Source organism: Ailuropoda melanoleuca, chromosome 12 (assembly GCF_002007445.2).
Source record: "Ailuropoda melanoleuca isolate Jingjing chromosome 12, ASM200744v2, whole genome shotgun sequence".
Taxonomy (NCBI): Eukaryota; Metazoa; Chordata; class Mammalia; order Carnivora; family Ursidae; genus Ailuropoda; species Ailuropoda melanoleuca.
The window spans coordinates 18,689,642-18,705,749 of NC_048229.1; the positions used below are offsets into that span (position 1 = coordinate 18,689,642).

The 16,108-nt window shown below is 48.9% G+C and overlaps 2 protein-coding genes across 3 annotated transcripts in view; one reads left to right on the forward strand and one right to left on the reverse strand.

Moving 5' to 3' along the window:
• PIK3IP1 (phosphoinositide-3-kinase interacting protein 1) overlaps positions 1-12,874 on the forward strand; it is a 36,930-nt gene extending 24,056 nt beyond the window's left edge. The window contains exon 6 of the mRNA XM_034638586.1: positions 12,793-12,874. Coding sequence (XP_034494477.1) covers positions 12,793-12,796 — 4 coding nt within the window. The 3' untranslated portion in view covers positions 12,797-12,874. The remainder of the gene's footprint in view (positions 1-12,792) is intronic.
• The window catches only part of LIMK2 (LIM domain kinase 2), a 56,713-nt gene that overhangs the window by 14,011 nt on the left and 26,594 nt on the right, over positions 1-16,108 (reverse strand). The window contains exons 1-6 of one of the 2 annotated variants that reach the window (XM_002915553.4): positions 12,724-12,859; positions 3,934-4,069; positions 3,160-3,269; positions 2,379-2,567; positions 1,072-1,177; positions 516-712 (exon numbers count right to left, since the gene is read on the reverse strand). In XM_002915553.4, the coding sequence (XP_002915599.1) occupies positions 516-712; positions 1,072-1,177; positions 2,379-2,567; positions 3,160-3,269; positions 3,934-4,069; positions 12,724-12,776 (791 nt within the window). In that variant the 5' untranslated portion in view covers positions 12,777-12,859. Of the gene's footprint in view, positions 1-515; positions 713-1,071; positions 1,178-2,378; positions 2,568-3,159; positions 3,270-3,933; positions 4,070-12,723; positions 12,860-16,108 lie in introns of those variants that run through there. The other variant, XM_011220152.2, reaches the window with a different exon arrangement.

The window sequence follows — 16,108 nt, forward strand, 5'->3', positions numbered from 1 at the left end:
ACTGTTCCAGACTCCTGTTCTTTCAGTCTCCTTACTTGGCACCTGTATCCAGGGCGACTGCTCCCTCCTGTTGGACCTGGATAACTCTGAGGTTTTGACTGTTGGTCCTTCAAATCTCAAACAGCTTGCGTTTATCTCTTGCTTTATAGCTTTCAGTGTTCTTATTTATACTTATTAATCATTTCTGTGCCCCCACTCCAGCCTCTGAGCCCCGTGCTTCCCTTTGCTGGTCCTTTAGGGGCCAGCATTGCTGCCCCCTGTCCAGCTCAGGAGTTCAGTGGACAGGGGCTGATTCTTCGGTTTCTAAGGAAACCTGGCAGATAGCTGGGTCAGATCACGCACAGGCCCTGGCTATGAACTGTGATTCCTATGGGGGAAGCTGGGTCAGCACAATCCTCATGGCCCGTCCCTGGCCGGCGGGTTTCCTTCCTAACTCTGCTGGCCTCCCAAAGCCAGCTCAACTTCATCTGAGGGATAGGCACGGGTCAGCAGGGAATCAGGATAGGAGGAAGCACCTCAGGGAGCGTCTCCTTAGGGTCCCTTCCAGATTCTCCTTGGTGTCCAGGGTGCTGAGGGTATGGGAGTGTTCGGCATTCTGCATGTGGGGAGAAAGTCGTGCATCCAGCCGCAGCTGGTCCAGGCGCTGGGAGACAGGATCATGTTCAATCAAGAGCTGGAGTGTCTGGCTCGTCTGGTTAATCGCATCTTCTACCTGTAGCCAAGAGCAGTGTAAGGCTGGCTCCCACAGGCTGTCCGAACCCAGGCCACCCACAGTCAGCCCAGATAATCCAAGCACAGTATGGCCAGTGTTCGACTTGGCTAATGGTGGCCTCCAGCTGCCAGCAGCCCCACAGTGCCCTCTCCCTGGCATCCTGTCAGATATCCCATCTGTCAAGCCATCCCTGCTGTCCTGGCAATATGCCAGTCTGACGCAGGAGGTCACCAGTGGTCAGAGGCTCAGTGGCAAGACAAAGAGATAGACTGGGGGTGGAGAAAGGCAAAGGCCATAGCCTGATGTCCCAGAGGGTCTGTTCCATGTCCCACCTCCACACGACTGGACACACATCGTACCTCTTCCACTCGGAGTGTGCGGACGGGGGTTCCATTGATCTCCAGAATCCGATCCCCGGGGTGGATGGCGTTGCGGTTGTTGGGACTGATGTGCATCCGGTTGACCCTGGGCCAGACAAGAGTTGAGGCAGGACGAAGACATCCTAAAAATGTCCTGACCAATTTCGCTTGTGCAGGAAGGCTTATCACGCCCCAGGCTCCTACCGGGCCCCCAAGACCCAGACCACTCACAGGGGAAACACAACGTCCTCTACAGGGTGCCCTGTCTCAGTGAAGGGCACCCCCACTCACCCAGTGGCCTAAGCCAGAGACGTGGATGGCATCTTCCCTATCTGGAGTTCTCTCACTGCCCCCCAAACCCCACTGGCTTTGAAAATCCTGCCTTCACTTCATCATCATAGTTACCAACACCTCTCCCCTGATCTTTCAACAGCCCCCTAAATGGTCTCTACACTACCAGGCTTGTTCCTCTCCCATCCAATGCCCACGCCAGCAATCCTTCTAGAACGCTAACCTGGTTGCATCACCTTGTTGCTTATCCCTCAAAAGACCTGCTGAGTCTTCATAATCCCTACATGACTTAATAGCCCCCTTTCTGGCTACTCCTAACCTCCCAATCTACCGCAGACACAACCACAGACTCCCACCTCTGCACTGAACACAATGCCGTCCCCTCTTCATCTAATGAGATTTTAGTGCAGGTCTCACCTCCTGCTGACTTCCCCAACCCTCGTACCTCTCACCTATACTGCAAGCACCTCGTGCTCAGCACACAGTCACTATTTACGGGGTTGGCAGCCACAGGTGCCTCATTAATGGTATTAGACAAACACAGACTCTTTGCCCATCTGGTCTCTGGCCTGGACCTAGGATGAAGTCTTAACTTCTTTCTCTTTCTTCCTGCATTCATTTACTCAACCAACAAAACAATAATCAATGAACACGTACCATATGCCAGGCACCGTTCTCGGCCCCGGGCATGCAGTACTGAACAAGACTAAGTTCCAGAAGGAACTCGTCAGGAGGAAAGATGATAAACTAATACACATAACCAAGCCAGATAATTTCAAAGAATAAACATGATCTGAAATTTGACACGTGAAAGGTGAGCAGTTCTGGCATTAAGTGTCTGGTGGGAAGCAACCTAGGCAGAGGGAAGAGCATGTGCCAAGGCCCAGGTGGGGTTACAGCATAGTGAGCTCCAGGAGAAAGACATGAGATGTGGGTGAAGGGAGTCTGCACCCCTTGAGGCCCATCTATGGACTCTGTGTAACAACTCCTGCTCTAGGGGTTCTCAAAATACTCACTCTTTTACTTGCACAGTGGTGGCGTAGTTGGAACAGGCACTTTCCACGGACACCGAGAAGCCCCGTCTGCCCTCAGTGGTGGCCGGCATGGAGATGTGTGTGACGGAGTAGGGCAGCTGGTCCTGAACAGACTCCGTGGAGAGCCTCTCAAACATGGGTGCCAGCACCACCTCATTATGGCACTTCCCACTGGGAAGATGAACATAAAGGGGGCTAAGATCCTGAAGCCCCACCTGGAAGCCCCCAGCAACCACGGCACTATGTGGCTTCAAGCAATAGTACCCACATTCCCACTACTACCATCCTTGCCATGATTCCAGTCGGCTGCTCAGAATGAGGAGCCCAGGGTCCCTGGGGTAGGCTAGGAGTGCGGGTGTGATGGCCTGGGTTCTCTTCGCTCTGGTTTTGACTCAGTGAGAACTAAGCCCCCTTCCCCTCTTTGGGCTTCAGCCTGACTTCTTTGTCAACTGAGGCAACTGGACTGAGTGAGCTTTAAGGGGCTTTTGCCTTTAATTTTCTGGGATCCTTCTCTGCAAGTACCTTCCCAGCCATTCTCTCCCTCTGGGAGGACTGCAGGGCAGAGTGTCATTATCTTCGAAGTAGGTGAGGACAGACGGCAGAGAGATGTTAATTGTCTTGCTTACAGATCAGAGGTGGTTATGGGCATTGCGATGATAGGAATCCAGTGCTGATATGCTTGTACTGTTTCTGCCCAACTCACACTTACATCTGTTTCTCTCTCTCGGCCACTCTTGTAGGGGGAGGATGGACACCAACTTACCAGTAAAGGGTGGCGTGCTGCACCAGGGCGTATGCATCTCCATCCTCAATGATCACCTTACAGCTCATACAGGCAAAGCACTCTGGGTGGTACTTGAACTCCCCGGCCACCTGTGAGCAGACAGGGAGAAGGGCAGATAGATGACAGACAGAGGAAGTGAGCTGTCACTGCTGGAGGGTAGGGGTAGGTGAGTGACCTCCAATCAAGGATCTACAGGTCCCAGTCACAAGCCACCTTTGTACTCCCTGCCCTAGAGCTTCTGGAGGAGGAGTCAGATTGGTGCCTCCCTGTCATTTCTGAGATTACAAAAAACTGTTTTGGTCTCAGCCATGACAGCAAGTCGCCAGAAGTCACCATCCCCACTAGAAAGGCATAGTTCCTCCAGCACATGGTGGGCAATCTGTGACTAGGCTTAAAGCCCTTTTCTGGAACAGGTAGGGAAGGTGGAACCTCTCTCTAGCAGCCCCTTCTAGGGTCTCCTTTTCTGATTCTCTGCACACATCCTCCTCAACCTGTAATGCTCTGCTTTGAGGCCTTCATCCCATTGTCTCGTGTCTCCTCCCTGCCCACCCACCCACCCACTCCCAACATTGGACTGTTAAGTTTTTAAGGGAAAGATCTTACCTGCACTTAACTGGTACTCAAAAAACATCTGTTAAATGATTGAAGAAATAAAAGGGGAGGCCTTGGTTGATGGAAGACTAGAAGATGAAAGGCCATGGGGAACCAAAGGTGCTATCAATGGACTCTGATGACCAAGAGGGACTCACTCACCATGACAGGCCCTGTCATCAGCAGGGAACACCCATGGCAGAACTCCCCAAACTTCCCCCAGTAGTCCTTGTGGCAGTAAAGCTTCCCATCCTTCTCATAGTACCAGTTGGTGAGGGAATCCTGGCATTCTGAACACCTGAAAGGCAGGAGGCAGGAAATTCTTCTGGATCCTTGGAACCAGGCTACACAGGCTGTCTCTGGCTCCCAGGTTTAACAACAAAATGGACAGACCTCTTTTTGATCCAAAGCCAGGATGGGGGAAAGTTACAGTTTACTATATCCCCACAAAGGAAGTAGATTCAGAGTGAAGATGATCCCAGAAACCAGTTCTGTACTGCCTGCTTCACCTAGCAGACCAGTGTCTTTTAAACTTTATGGGTCTTGAAGCCCTTAGATAATCTAATAAGGGTCAAGAAGCCTCTGTCAGAAAAAGGCACATACAAGGAAAATGTGTATATTATTTAGATATGGGTGTGTGTGTGTGTGTGTGTGTGTGTGTGTGTGCGTCAAGGACTGAAACCTAGTCATGGCTCCAGTTAAGAACCTTTGGTCCAGATAGGTATCTTGATGAACCAAAGCAGCTCAATCACCTCTGTTCTTCAAAAACCTACCCATCACCAACACCATTGCTGACGTAACATTCTTGTGAAAAGACTGTGTTAAACATTAAGAAACAATCAGGCAAATCCAGAATGTGGGTCATTCTGTAAGACTACTAATCTTGGCTCTTCTGAAAAGTTAATGTCATGAGGGAAAAAAGGTATAGGGATTAAAAAAGCCTAGAGACACAGCAACCAAACGCAACACCTAAACCTAGGATTCGATTCTAGATTGAAAACCAGAACAGCCATGAGTGACATTTTTGAACAACTGAGGCAAATTTGAATTTGGGCTATACATTAGATAATACTGTGAAATTACTATCCATTTTCTTAGGTGCAATAATGATACTTTGGTAATATAGAGGACTTTTTAGAAGAAACGTATTAGAATAAGGGTGAAAGTCAAGATATCTACAACCTACTTTTTCATAGTTCAGCAAAAATAAAATACATCGTGTGTGTGTACATACTTAAAGAAAAACTGGCTTAAAGTTAACAAATCTAGGTGAAGGATACATGGGTATTCTTTGAATTATTCTTTCGACTCTTCTATATATTTGAAAATTTTCAAAATAAAATAATGGGGGGGGGACAAAATTCCATTAGCACCGTGTGAGATACACGTTAGACCCACAGCTCCTTTCTCCTCCAAGTTAACCTGGTTGTAAGGCTCCACCCCTCCGTCAGGTTGGGTGTGTTCTCAGGCCAAGTGTACACAAGATAAACTCATTTCTGAGCTTCCCAGCACCCAGAGCTAAGGGCTTCCGGGCCCCCTGAGCCCATGCCATCTTTCTTTCCAATGAAGACTCTATTCTTGTTGTCAAGAATTTGTACCACCCACCCTGGCCACATCCTTGTTTCTGAGAGGCAGGATGGAGTGGCCTCTTAGTGTGAATCCTGACTCTGTCAACTCATGTCATCTGGGGGAAGTTACCTTATTTCTTTGACCCAGTTTTCTCATCTGTAAAATGGACCACTGTGAAAATGAAATAACAAGTATCAAACTATACAGATGTTTATATAAAAGGCTAAGTACAGTAGGAACTCAGTAAGTGTTAACTGCTCTTAAAGATGATGATAATGCTAGCTGCTCACATTATTCACCACTTCCTCCACTAGCTGGGTAGCTTTGGACAACTTCTCTCGGTTGCTTTTCCTCCTTCACAAAATGTGAATAATAGCATCTTACGACAAAGAGCACTGTGAAGACTAAGTGAGCTAAAATATGAGGAAAGCCTTTTGCAAATTGTGAAGAGCAAAGCAAGTGTATTATTATAGTAGCCTGCTAGGCACTGCAGATAAAAAAGATAGATATACACATTTCCCTACTCCACTTTCCAAGAGCTTATATGAGTTGGGGAAGAGAAAGTCTAAACAAAACTTAATTAACAATGAAACATGAGAGGTCACTAGTACTTCTGGGCAGTGCAAGAGGTAGAGGAGGGAGACGGGAAGGAGCTGAAGCAGCTGTGGAAAGCAACTGAGCTAGGGAGGTCTAGAGAAGCAAGACTCTGAGAATCTCTCTTTATGGAGTGTCCAGTTCCCCCTGGGTGTCCAACACTGATGGCTTCTGCCATCAGTCATTCCCATCCTATAGCATTTCCTCCTCTTTGGATGCTGAACTTCAGGGACTTGAGAGCTGGGTACGGCATGAAGAGTATGGATATGAAGTACCTAGAATGGTGCAATTAGAACCATGAATTATAGGAGGTGGCCAGGAAGACCCTGTTCTGGGCATGCAGTTCAAATTTCTTTCAATGTAAAAGGCATGCTATTAGATAAGCTCTGAATTGGAAAGAAAGAGGCCTGGTTCAAGTTCTTGGGAGCTACATGCCCTTGGACAAGGTGCTTTCTCTCTCTGCATATGGTTTTCCCATCTATAAAATGAGGTAATTAAGATTATACTCCATATCCCCTTAATTCTGTGCATATCTAGGTCTTTTACTAAATGATCCAAGGTTTAAATCTCAGAATCACCACTTACCACCTAACTGACCTTGGGCTGGTCACCTACTTTCAGGATAGCAGTGAGGGCATTAAATCCAGTTCTGAATGACTGTGAGGAGCCTAGCAAAGGGCCAGCACTAGAAGCAGGGGCTTCATTCTTGACTCCCAGCTTCTGACTTGAAGCTCCTAGGTATGTCTTTCTCCTTCACTCGATTGTGAGCTCCTTGAGGACAGGAGCAGTGTCCCATTTACTGTTGGCAGATTCAGCACCTAACAAAGGGCCCAGCAGAGTAAACCCTTCGTAGATATGTCCAAACTGAAAATGGTGAGAGTGGCATGAACCAGCAGTCCAGATGGGGGCACAAGCGTTCTGTGGCTCACGGTCACCAGGTCCTGCCCTTTTGCTGTCAGCAGTGGAGAAAAGCTGGTGCTCATGTATTTGCACCTAACTGCAGGCCCGGGCCCTGTTACACCCTCTCATTGGTATGTGTGCTGCAGGGCACAGGAGTACCAGAACACGTCCTCCTTTCTACTGCCAATATTCTGCTTTTGTTTGTTGCAAGTAGCCCTGGCCAGGCCCAGGAGCGTGGGGAGAGAAACGAGTGCAGACATGCAGGAGAGAGCCACACCAGGCTTCTGGGAAGAACACCTGCCTGGAGAACAACATCACCAATGCACACATCTGTGTCAAGGAATGCCTTTGAAGAGTACAGCCAACTACACAGTCGAAGTCGGCTGCTGCACGTGTCTAAAGAACAGGAAGGTGAACAGCTGATAGGAGGGCTGGCTGTGGGTCCCTAAGCTGTTTTGTCACAGAACACAACTGGTTCTCACGCCACTGGAGTGGTAGACTTAGAGTCCTAGTTCAGATATTAAGGAGAGTTACTGTTATTTGTTACTTGAATGCCAACCATATTCTGGGCACTGTATGAGGTGACTTACTTCCATGATCTCTAATCTTGACTGCATCCTGCAAGGTGACAGGATTATCCCTGTTCTACAGACCAGAGACTGAAAAGCAGAGTCAAGTCACTTCTGCAAAGTTGCCCAACACATACACGATGGAGCTGGAGTTTTAATCTGTGTGTACCTGGCTATGAAGCCATTTCCACTAGACTGCATCACCTGAGTAATGCAGCACATTCACTAAGCTGGGCCTCAGGATTTGCATCTGTGAAAATAAGGAGGTTGGAGCCCTGAGAGCTCAAGTCCCTTTGAGTGTTAACACATAATAAGGTTTCTCCTTAAATCCAAGTACCTAATGTTAAATGGCACAATGATTCTCCTTCCTTTAGTCCACAGCGTTGTGTTCCCCAGCAGTCTCTGCCTTTTTAAGAATCCAAAACACATTCTGGAAATTTAAGGTTCTACCCCCCAAAATCCCCCCTCAGATTCTCGGGAGGCCATGGCCACAATATGTTTCTCCCAAAGCCAAGGCTTTTTTCCAGCTTTCAATTTTTTAAAGTTTCAAGTGAAAGTTAAAATCTGCACTAGCTGTAGGCTGCCCAAGGGTATCCAGCTTAGAAGTAGTGGAGCGGGTGGTGGAGCCATAAACCGAGGTCTGAGGCATCAGTCACCACCCTCTCCCAAGCAACCCGAGTGAATAGAGCTGAAAGCCTCCAGCCAGGAGAGATCACAGAGAAGTCCACATGCACGGAGGACAACCTCCAAAATTCCTCTCCAAAAGCACTATAGAGGGCCTGGTAGCTGCAAAGTGAAATGAAACTTGGTGGTCACTTCAGTGGGCAGCTCAGATCCAAACTAAGGACTTTCTTTCTTGTCTCGTCTTTCTTTTCTTTTCTTTTCTTTCTTTCTTTCTTTCTTTCTTTCTTTCTTTCTTTCTTTCTTTCTCTTTTCTTTCTTTTTTTTCTTTTTCTTTCTTTCTTTCCTTCCTTTTTTTTTTTAAGATTTTTATTTTTTTAAAAAGATTTTATTTACTTATTTTAAACAGAGGGATAGAGAGCAAGTATGTGAGCGGGTTGTGGGGTAGGGGGATGGAACAGAGGGAGAAGGAGAGAATCTGAAGCAGATTCCCCGCTGAGCATGGAGCCTGACTCGGGCCTCAAATCCCAGGACCTTGAGATTACCACCTGAGCCGGAAAAAAGTCTGACACTTAACCCACTGAGCCACCCAGGTGGCTAATGTCCCTAATGATTTTATTTTTAAATAATCTTTCCATTCAAGGTGGGGCTTGAACCCGCAACTTCAAGATCAAGAGTCACATGCTCCACTGACCAATCCAGCCAGGGACCCCAAACTCAGGACTTTTGAGTCAGCAGGGAACACAGAGTTTAAAAAACAAAACAAAACAAAACGATAATCAGGTTGAGGTTTTTACAAATAATTGTCTCAAGACCTGGGTCCACATTCCTTCTTTGCCATTTACTACCTGTGTCACCTCAAGCCAGTTACTTCAGGACTCTGGGCCTTAGTTTCCTCATTTGTGTGTTGGTGATGATAAAACCTCAAGAGTTTATGAAAATTATATACAAATGCCTAGAATGATCCCAGGCTCACATGAGATGCCTAGTAAATGTTCATTTCCTTCCCTTCCATCTTTAATTTGAGAACACCAAGGGCAAAAGCAGGTAGACTCCTTTCCCTCCATGCCTAAGAAATATGGGTCTGTATCTTGGCCCAGAACCAAACAGACTTCTGTGAGGAGAGAAGGTCCTAAAATGAATTACTTATCAAATCAATTAGAAACCAATTGATTATTATCAATTCCTATCAATTGGGAAATAGTAGTTACTGTGCACCTAGGATGCGCAAGACCAAACAGGCAAGGTGCTGTGCTGGGAGAAGTCAAGTGAGACAAGACATCGGTCCAGCCCTCACTCACATGCACATTCTTCAGACCAAATGTTACAGGTTAAGTTTTCAACCTTATGTGGTTGCAGTAGTCACTATTACAGTGTTTTTACAAAGGTTAAAGAACAAACCCTCCCATGTCCCGGTAAAGGCCTCGTTGGCTGCTCATCCTTAGCCTCCTGAACGAGTAGACAGACAGTTGGGGAGAAGCTGCTTCCAGCCCCTTGCCTCTGAGCTCTGACTGGGCTAAAAAGGGAAAATGGGCAGGTCTCTCTGCCACGGCCTGAGGGTACTGTGACCAGGGATGCCAACTCTCCCCCAGGCACAGAAGTACAGATATAACAGCGGCCTAGAGACACTGTCCCATCAGAACCCAGTCTCCTACCACTGAAAATCCCTTTATTACTCCTCTTTCTGCAGACCCAGTAGATTGAAACAGGCTGTCGATGGAGCTGTAATTATTATGGGCTATGTTGTTATCCTGTTTTTAAAAAATTAACCAAACACATAATAAGCCTCTCAACAGCAAGAAGTACGTGTTACCAGAGTGTGTTGACTCAGTTCAACCAAAAGCCAGGAAACCTGTAGATTCAAGTAATGTGTGCAGTCATACCGAAGTTAAGGTAAAGCCTTCATGATTAGGAAGAAATGGAAAAGAGCTTGTGTATCTCTGAGGAGCCACATGAGTTTCGGAGTTATAGGAATCACTCATCTGATCTGAGTCCTTCACTTTTCAGATAGAGTCCTAGAGGACCTAAGGTAGCTGCCAATGTTACTGCTAAGCTGGGCAGAGTTAAGAACAACTTTTCCCTTTAAACATGGGTTGCTTTAGAATACAAAGATGCACTTTTTTCTTCAAGAGACAATGTGTGAATCAAACCCATTAAGTCAATGTTGGACATTAAGGGAAATTCTATTTAAAAAAATCTTTTAAAGATGTTATTAGACAAAAGTCACTCCCTAATTTATCTCTTCTGTAAATTTCAATTTGAAGCGTTTTCTTACTTGGGAGCATAGCTATAATTGTATCTCCCCCCTTTCACTAGCGGCATTGGAGGAGAAGACCGTGCACTCTGCTGAGTGCAGTCTGTCAGGCAGGGGTGTACAGGTACAAAAATTACATTCTTCATTCCCTGCCCCCTCATCCCTCCCTTGTGCATTGTCACGCCTGATCATGTCCCCATGGAATTCGGTTGCGTCACTTTCCTGCAACCACAGCCCTAGAACTCCTGTGGACTCTGTACTCCCCCAGACACTTGGGGTCAAGGACTTAATTTGTTTCACAGAATCTGGTAAAGGTTGTGTTCAGGAGCCCAGAAAGTCCAACCCCTATGCTCTGCAGCGGAGGAAACCGAGGCCCAGGGAGAGGACTGGCACCTGGTCAGAGGAGCCCTTGAGGATGCCCTGTAATAAGGGAGGGGACTGATGGTGGGAGCAGTTTTCTGACCAGTGACAGTGGTGATTGATTAAGACTGGTACCTGGGAGAGCAGAAGGTCTGGGTGGTCCTTCTTGTGGGGCACAGAGCCCTGCATGCTGGCTATCTCTTCAGAAGTGGCTCCAGGAATGTGGTCTCTCATTTGGGGGAGGTGGGAGGGGCTAAGGTAAGTCAGTACCCCCCTGACTCCAGCTGGGCAAACAAGGACTGGGCAGAGAGAAGGTAGTCAGTTCCCCAGAGGCACTGAGACAGAGCAAGACAAGGAACAGGCAGGCCTGGGCGGCACTGGTGGCATGACCCTCAAAAGGTCCAGGTTGAGAGTTCATTATCTGCTCTAGCTCCTGAGTTGCGTCCTGTCCCCAGAGATTAAAAGGGGCACAGCATTCCTTGCTCCTAAGGGAACAACCCCTCCCCCAAACTGCCTTTCCAGGATTAAGAGTGAGAGGGATTAATGAGGCCCTGGTCTAAACTAGTGGCTACTTCAAACACTTGGCATCTTGATTCCACATGGCAAAACCTACTCCTAAACTCAAGATCAATTTCCACTGGCTCTTCAGAAAAGACTTTTTACCATCCCTTCAATGTGCCAGGCAAACTGTGGGGGCCCTTTCTGGACTCTCTCTGCTGGGAGAGAAAAGCAAACCTGAGACTTGCCCTTGGGGGAGGTGTGAGCAGAGGAAGGTGCAGCCTCCTGAAAGAGGAAACAAACTCAGAAAGACAGGAAAGGTGACCAGAGAGACTCCACAAGTTAATTCTGTTGAAAGTGATTGCCTCTTCCATAAAATGGGGATACATAATGCCATCAGGCTTTGAGAGAATCAAAAGATAAAAGTGCCTAACAGGATGCCTGGAAGAGTTAGCACTGAGGACCAGTCCGCTACCCCTCCCCCCAAATCCAAAGGCTTCCCACCACTCTACCAGGGTCCAGTAATTCCGGGAAACCACATGGTGTTCTGCTTTTCTGCTCAGGGCATGGCCACCTGACTAGTATCCTGGCAGCAAGGTCTGGGCATGGAGCTGGGTTGGGGAAGCCAAAAGGGAGAGGTCGACCAGGACCACTGGTGAGGGGGAGGCAGCCCTTGGAACAACAGGCTGCTTCCGAAGAATGAAAACAAGCCCCACCCTGGCCAGGAATGGCTCCATTCAGGAGGGACCCTGAGGGCCAGAAACCCCCTGGGGAGTTTCTGTTGGAGGTAGGGTGGGGCAGAGAGCAAAGAAAGGCAGGTCAGAAGTAGAAAGTTTCCACATCTCCCTCTGAGAAGCTGTACAGAGAAAGGTCCGCAGAGGTCTCAGGTCTGGGGAACTGGCCTGTGTGGGGTGGGAGTGGGGGAGTTGGCGGGGGCTGGGCGGGAAGCTCAGGACACTCCAAACCCAACTGCCCCAGTCTCGGAAGCACCTGCCCAGGCCTTTGCCTAGCAACTGTACTCACCTGGGAGCTCAGAAGCCCTTGGCGCCAGAGGCAAATGTGCCTGCCATTAATAGAAAAAATGCTTATAGAGCACCTACTGTGTACCAGGCTGCCCACACCCAGGCCTTGCCAGCTTCTTCCATGCTGTTTGACAAAACCTGCCCATCCTGCTTGTTGGGACAAATTCCTGGCAGACAGCATGGCCTGCAGGTAAGACATGTGAAAGCTGGAAGAAAGTACCCTATTTGTGCTCTTCCCCCGGAAGCAGTAACACCAAGAACAGGCAGGGTCACCGGCATCTTTTGGAGGCTCTGCCAGGTGTGCCTGGGAAGGAAGGAGAGCTGGAGTTCCCCAGGAGCTTCCGTCTGGGCATATCTCTCACCTCACCATTCCTAGAACATGGTGGAAGCCTTCCCCAGGCCTATTCTGCTTGGGAAGAGCTTCTGCTAGCTTCTGCCTGACAGTACCGATGGTCAACGGACAACTGAAATCTGAGACAGCAGGTTCAGGGAGGCCTCTGCCCGCCCCTAAGGACCAGGGGCCAGAAGAGGAGATGTGGAGAGGGGGACTCAGAGCCCAACTCACCGAAAGGGGTCTCTGGAGGTGAAGTAAGCCGGGACGGACAAGTAACTCCCCATCTTCTTCCCACACCAGATAAACAAGCTCAGCTGCAAACCCGTCTGGGAGTGCCTCAGGCTGGCTGCGGACGGCTACCATGACAGGCCCAGGGCTCCCGGCACCTCTGGCTGTGGGCGGGCTGCCCAGGGCTCACCTCTCCCTCCGGAGAAGCCGGAGGGGCGTGAGGACTCCGGGCCACTTGCCCCCCAGCAGATTCCCGCAGGGGGTCATGGCTGGGACGGCTCCTCCCCTGTTCTCGGAAGCTCCGGTGGACCCTCAGGACTCCGGGAGAAACACCTCTCTGCAGAGGGTACACACACACAGGGATTCTTGGGCTGGAGCCGGTGACTAGCTAAGAAAGAAGAGCTGCTGTCAAGTTAGCCTTCTTCTTCTTCAGTCCCTCCCCTGATGAGGGAGGGAGGGAGGAAGAGGAGGGGCTCCTCGCGGAACCGAGGTGTGTGGTTGGAGCAGCTATTAGGAAATAGACCTTGCAGGCAAGGGGTGGAGCTGGGCTGGAGGGAGGCTGCAGGCTAGCGTCACAGACAATAACCAGGACTGGTTGAGCGTCCATCCCTGAGCTCGGAAAGGGCAGGGCAGAGAGAGAGAAAGAGAGCCCATCTGCCCTCCAAGTGTCCCCAGCCTGAGGAGCTGCCCAAAGGATAGTTAACTCTGCAACTCTGCTCGGAGGTGAAGGAAAGCACAGGATAACAATTCCAGGCCAAGCCACGCCCCCNAGGGGGGTTGGGGGGGTGGGGGGTGCTGTCTCTTGGGCAGGGGAAGCAGGTCTAGAGACTAGAAACCCAGGTCCAGAAAGCTGCCCTCTAGGTTCTCTGCTCCGGACTGGTATCTACTGGGTCCTGGCGCTAGGCTCCCCATTCATCCCTTTCCTCTGCCTGGCCTGGGGACAGCCCCCAGAGCTAGCCAATGGGGGTTGCCACTCCACTTCTGGGCAGAGCTGTGCTGAGCAGGAGGAAACAAGGCCTAGAGTGTTAACTGACACCTGACATTTCTCCACGTAGCAAACCCTGTATAGCACTCTCTTATTTCTCCAAGATGGGAATTATCTCCAACAAGGAAAGCGAGGTTCTGAGAGATTAGCTAACTAACCCAAAGCCAAAATACTAGTCAGCGACAGGGCTGGGATTTAAATGTAGGCCTGTGTGAGAGCCCCACAGCCAGAGTTCTCAGCCCAGAGCTCATTCTGACTCTTTAAGGGGAAATATCTCCCTCAAAGCCTTTCTGCCAGTTGGAGACAGCACAGGAACTGGAGCCCAGGTCACCTGTTACCTCTCTTTCATTTTTTCTCTCATTGCCAGAACACCATCCATTGGCCTCAGTGGGCAGTGGTGCTGCTTCTGCTGTGTCCATGGCAACCAGGCTTCTCAAACTGAAAAATGGGGCACGATGGAGGACAAGGGGGGAAATGCCTGTGGGGATGATGGGCCTAAGTATCTGGAGTGGCGGCCTGGCTGAAGAGCACCCGCTGAGGGGATGACCAAACCAGAGCCCACCACTGGGAAAGCCCCTTATCCCTCTGCCTGCAGGGCTGTGAAGGGAAAAGCAAGGTTGCTGGAGTGGGACACATCCAGACCCCACTGTTGGACTTGAGGGAGTAACAGCCGCTCTCTCCCACCAGGCACACATTCCTCTCTACTGAAGTCACCCTGTCACCGTGACAGGAAAGTCTGTGGCAAAGGTGGTGGCTGGGTTACAAGGGAACCTTTTCCCATTCCTCTACTGATTGGGCACAAGGGTAACAATGAGTGTGATAAGAGAGATTGTGTTTGCACCCTGTTATAAGATACCATTTATTAAACACTTAGTATGTTCCACTGTATTAAGTGCCCTCCATTTGTTATCTATAATACTTAAATTGCCAATATATGGGGTAGATGTTATCATCCCCATTTAACAGATGAGGAAACTGAGGTTCAGAAGGGTTATGTCAATAACCTGAAGACAAACAGCTAGTAAGTGGTACAGATGGGTTTCAAACATACTCTGTGTGATTGTAGATCACAGGTCAGGACACTTTTTCCCTAAAGGGCCTGAGAACAAATATTTTAGGTTTTGCAGGCCTACACAAATACAGAATCTGTCACTGCAGTGCGAAAGTGGCCATATATAAAATATAAACAAATGGACATGGCTGCTTTCCAACAAGCCTTTATTTATGGGCAATGAAAATAGAATTTCATGTAATTTTCATGTGCCATGAAACATTCTTTTGCTTCCCCACCCCCACTCATTAAAAAATGTAAAAATCACAGGCCATACAAAAACAGGCAATGGGCTATAGTTCACCAACCTTTGGTCTGCAGCTAAGGCACTCAAGCACTCTGTTTACTGCCCCTAATAGTGAAGACCAGCTTTTGGCATGTGTGCAGAACTCGGCCACATCTATGTACTGGCACACAGACACCACACTCCAGCCCCAGAGGCAGCCAGCAGCGAGTAAGCTCTGGATGGGCACACACTGCACCAAGCACTGCTCACAGCACTCACACATACTACTCAGTAGTGCTATGCATTCTTCCTTTTTACAGAGGGAGGAATTGAAGTACAGGGTCTAAATTGCTTGTATGAGGTTACCCAGCTATATAAGTAAGAGGAGAAGCCAGGATTCGAACCCAGGCTTTTTATACTGAGCTCTAACATTGCTATGCTGGAACCCAGTCTGGGCCCGAAGCCAGACTGTCTGGGTTTGAATGTGACAATGTGCTGCGTGTAAGCCCTTGGCACAGAGTCTGGAACACATTAAGGGTTGATAAATGTTAGCTGCTAATACCATTAAGACTATTGTTACTACCACTATGGCTAGCTATGTGGCCTTCAGCAAGTCGCTGCCTCTGTCTGGGCCTTGGTTAGATCTCTAAATAGCTTCCAGCTTCAACATTTTCAACCCTAGGAGTTTGCGGAGGGCTCCCTGTTTTCCTTGGGTCTCAAACTGAATTTAAACTTCTTGAGCCAGCTCTGAGGTGACTGGATCCCAACCTGGGGACCACAAAGGAGCAACAGAGGAGGTCAGGCAGGGTAGAAAGGGGAAACAACACACAGGATACCAAAAGGCCTGTCCAGCTGGAAAGCTGGGAGCTCTTTCTCCCAGTGATAGAGCCAACTATTTCTCACCAAAAATCTATTATGTTCCCTTGTAACTCGATCAGGCAAGAAGGGGGCCCCAAATTAAGTCTGGAACTAGCAAATTATCTTCTAATTGCACCCTCTGATTTTCATCTGATGAACAGAGTGCAGATGGAAGAAAATGCAAGCCACAAAGAGACTAGGGCCAGGGAGCCCATGAGCATAACTCCTCTTGACATTTCACACAGCTCTGCTGTTCCAGCGGCGGCGG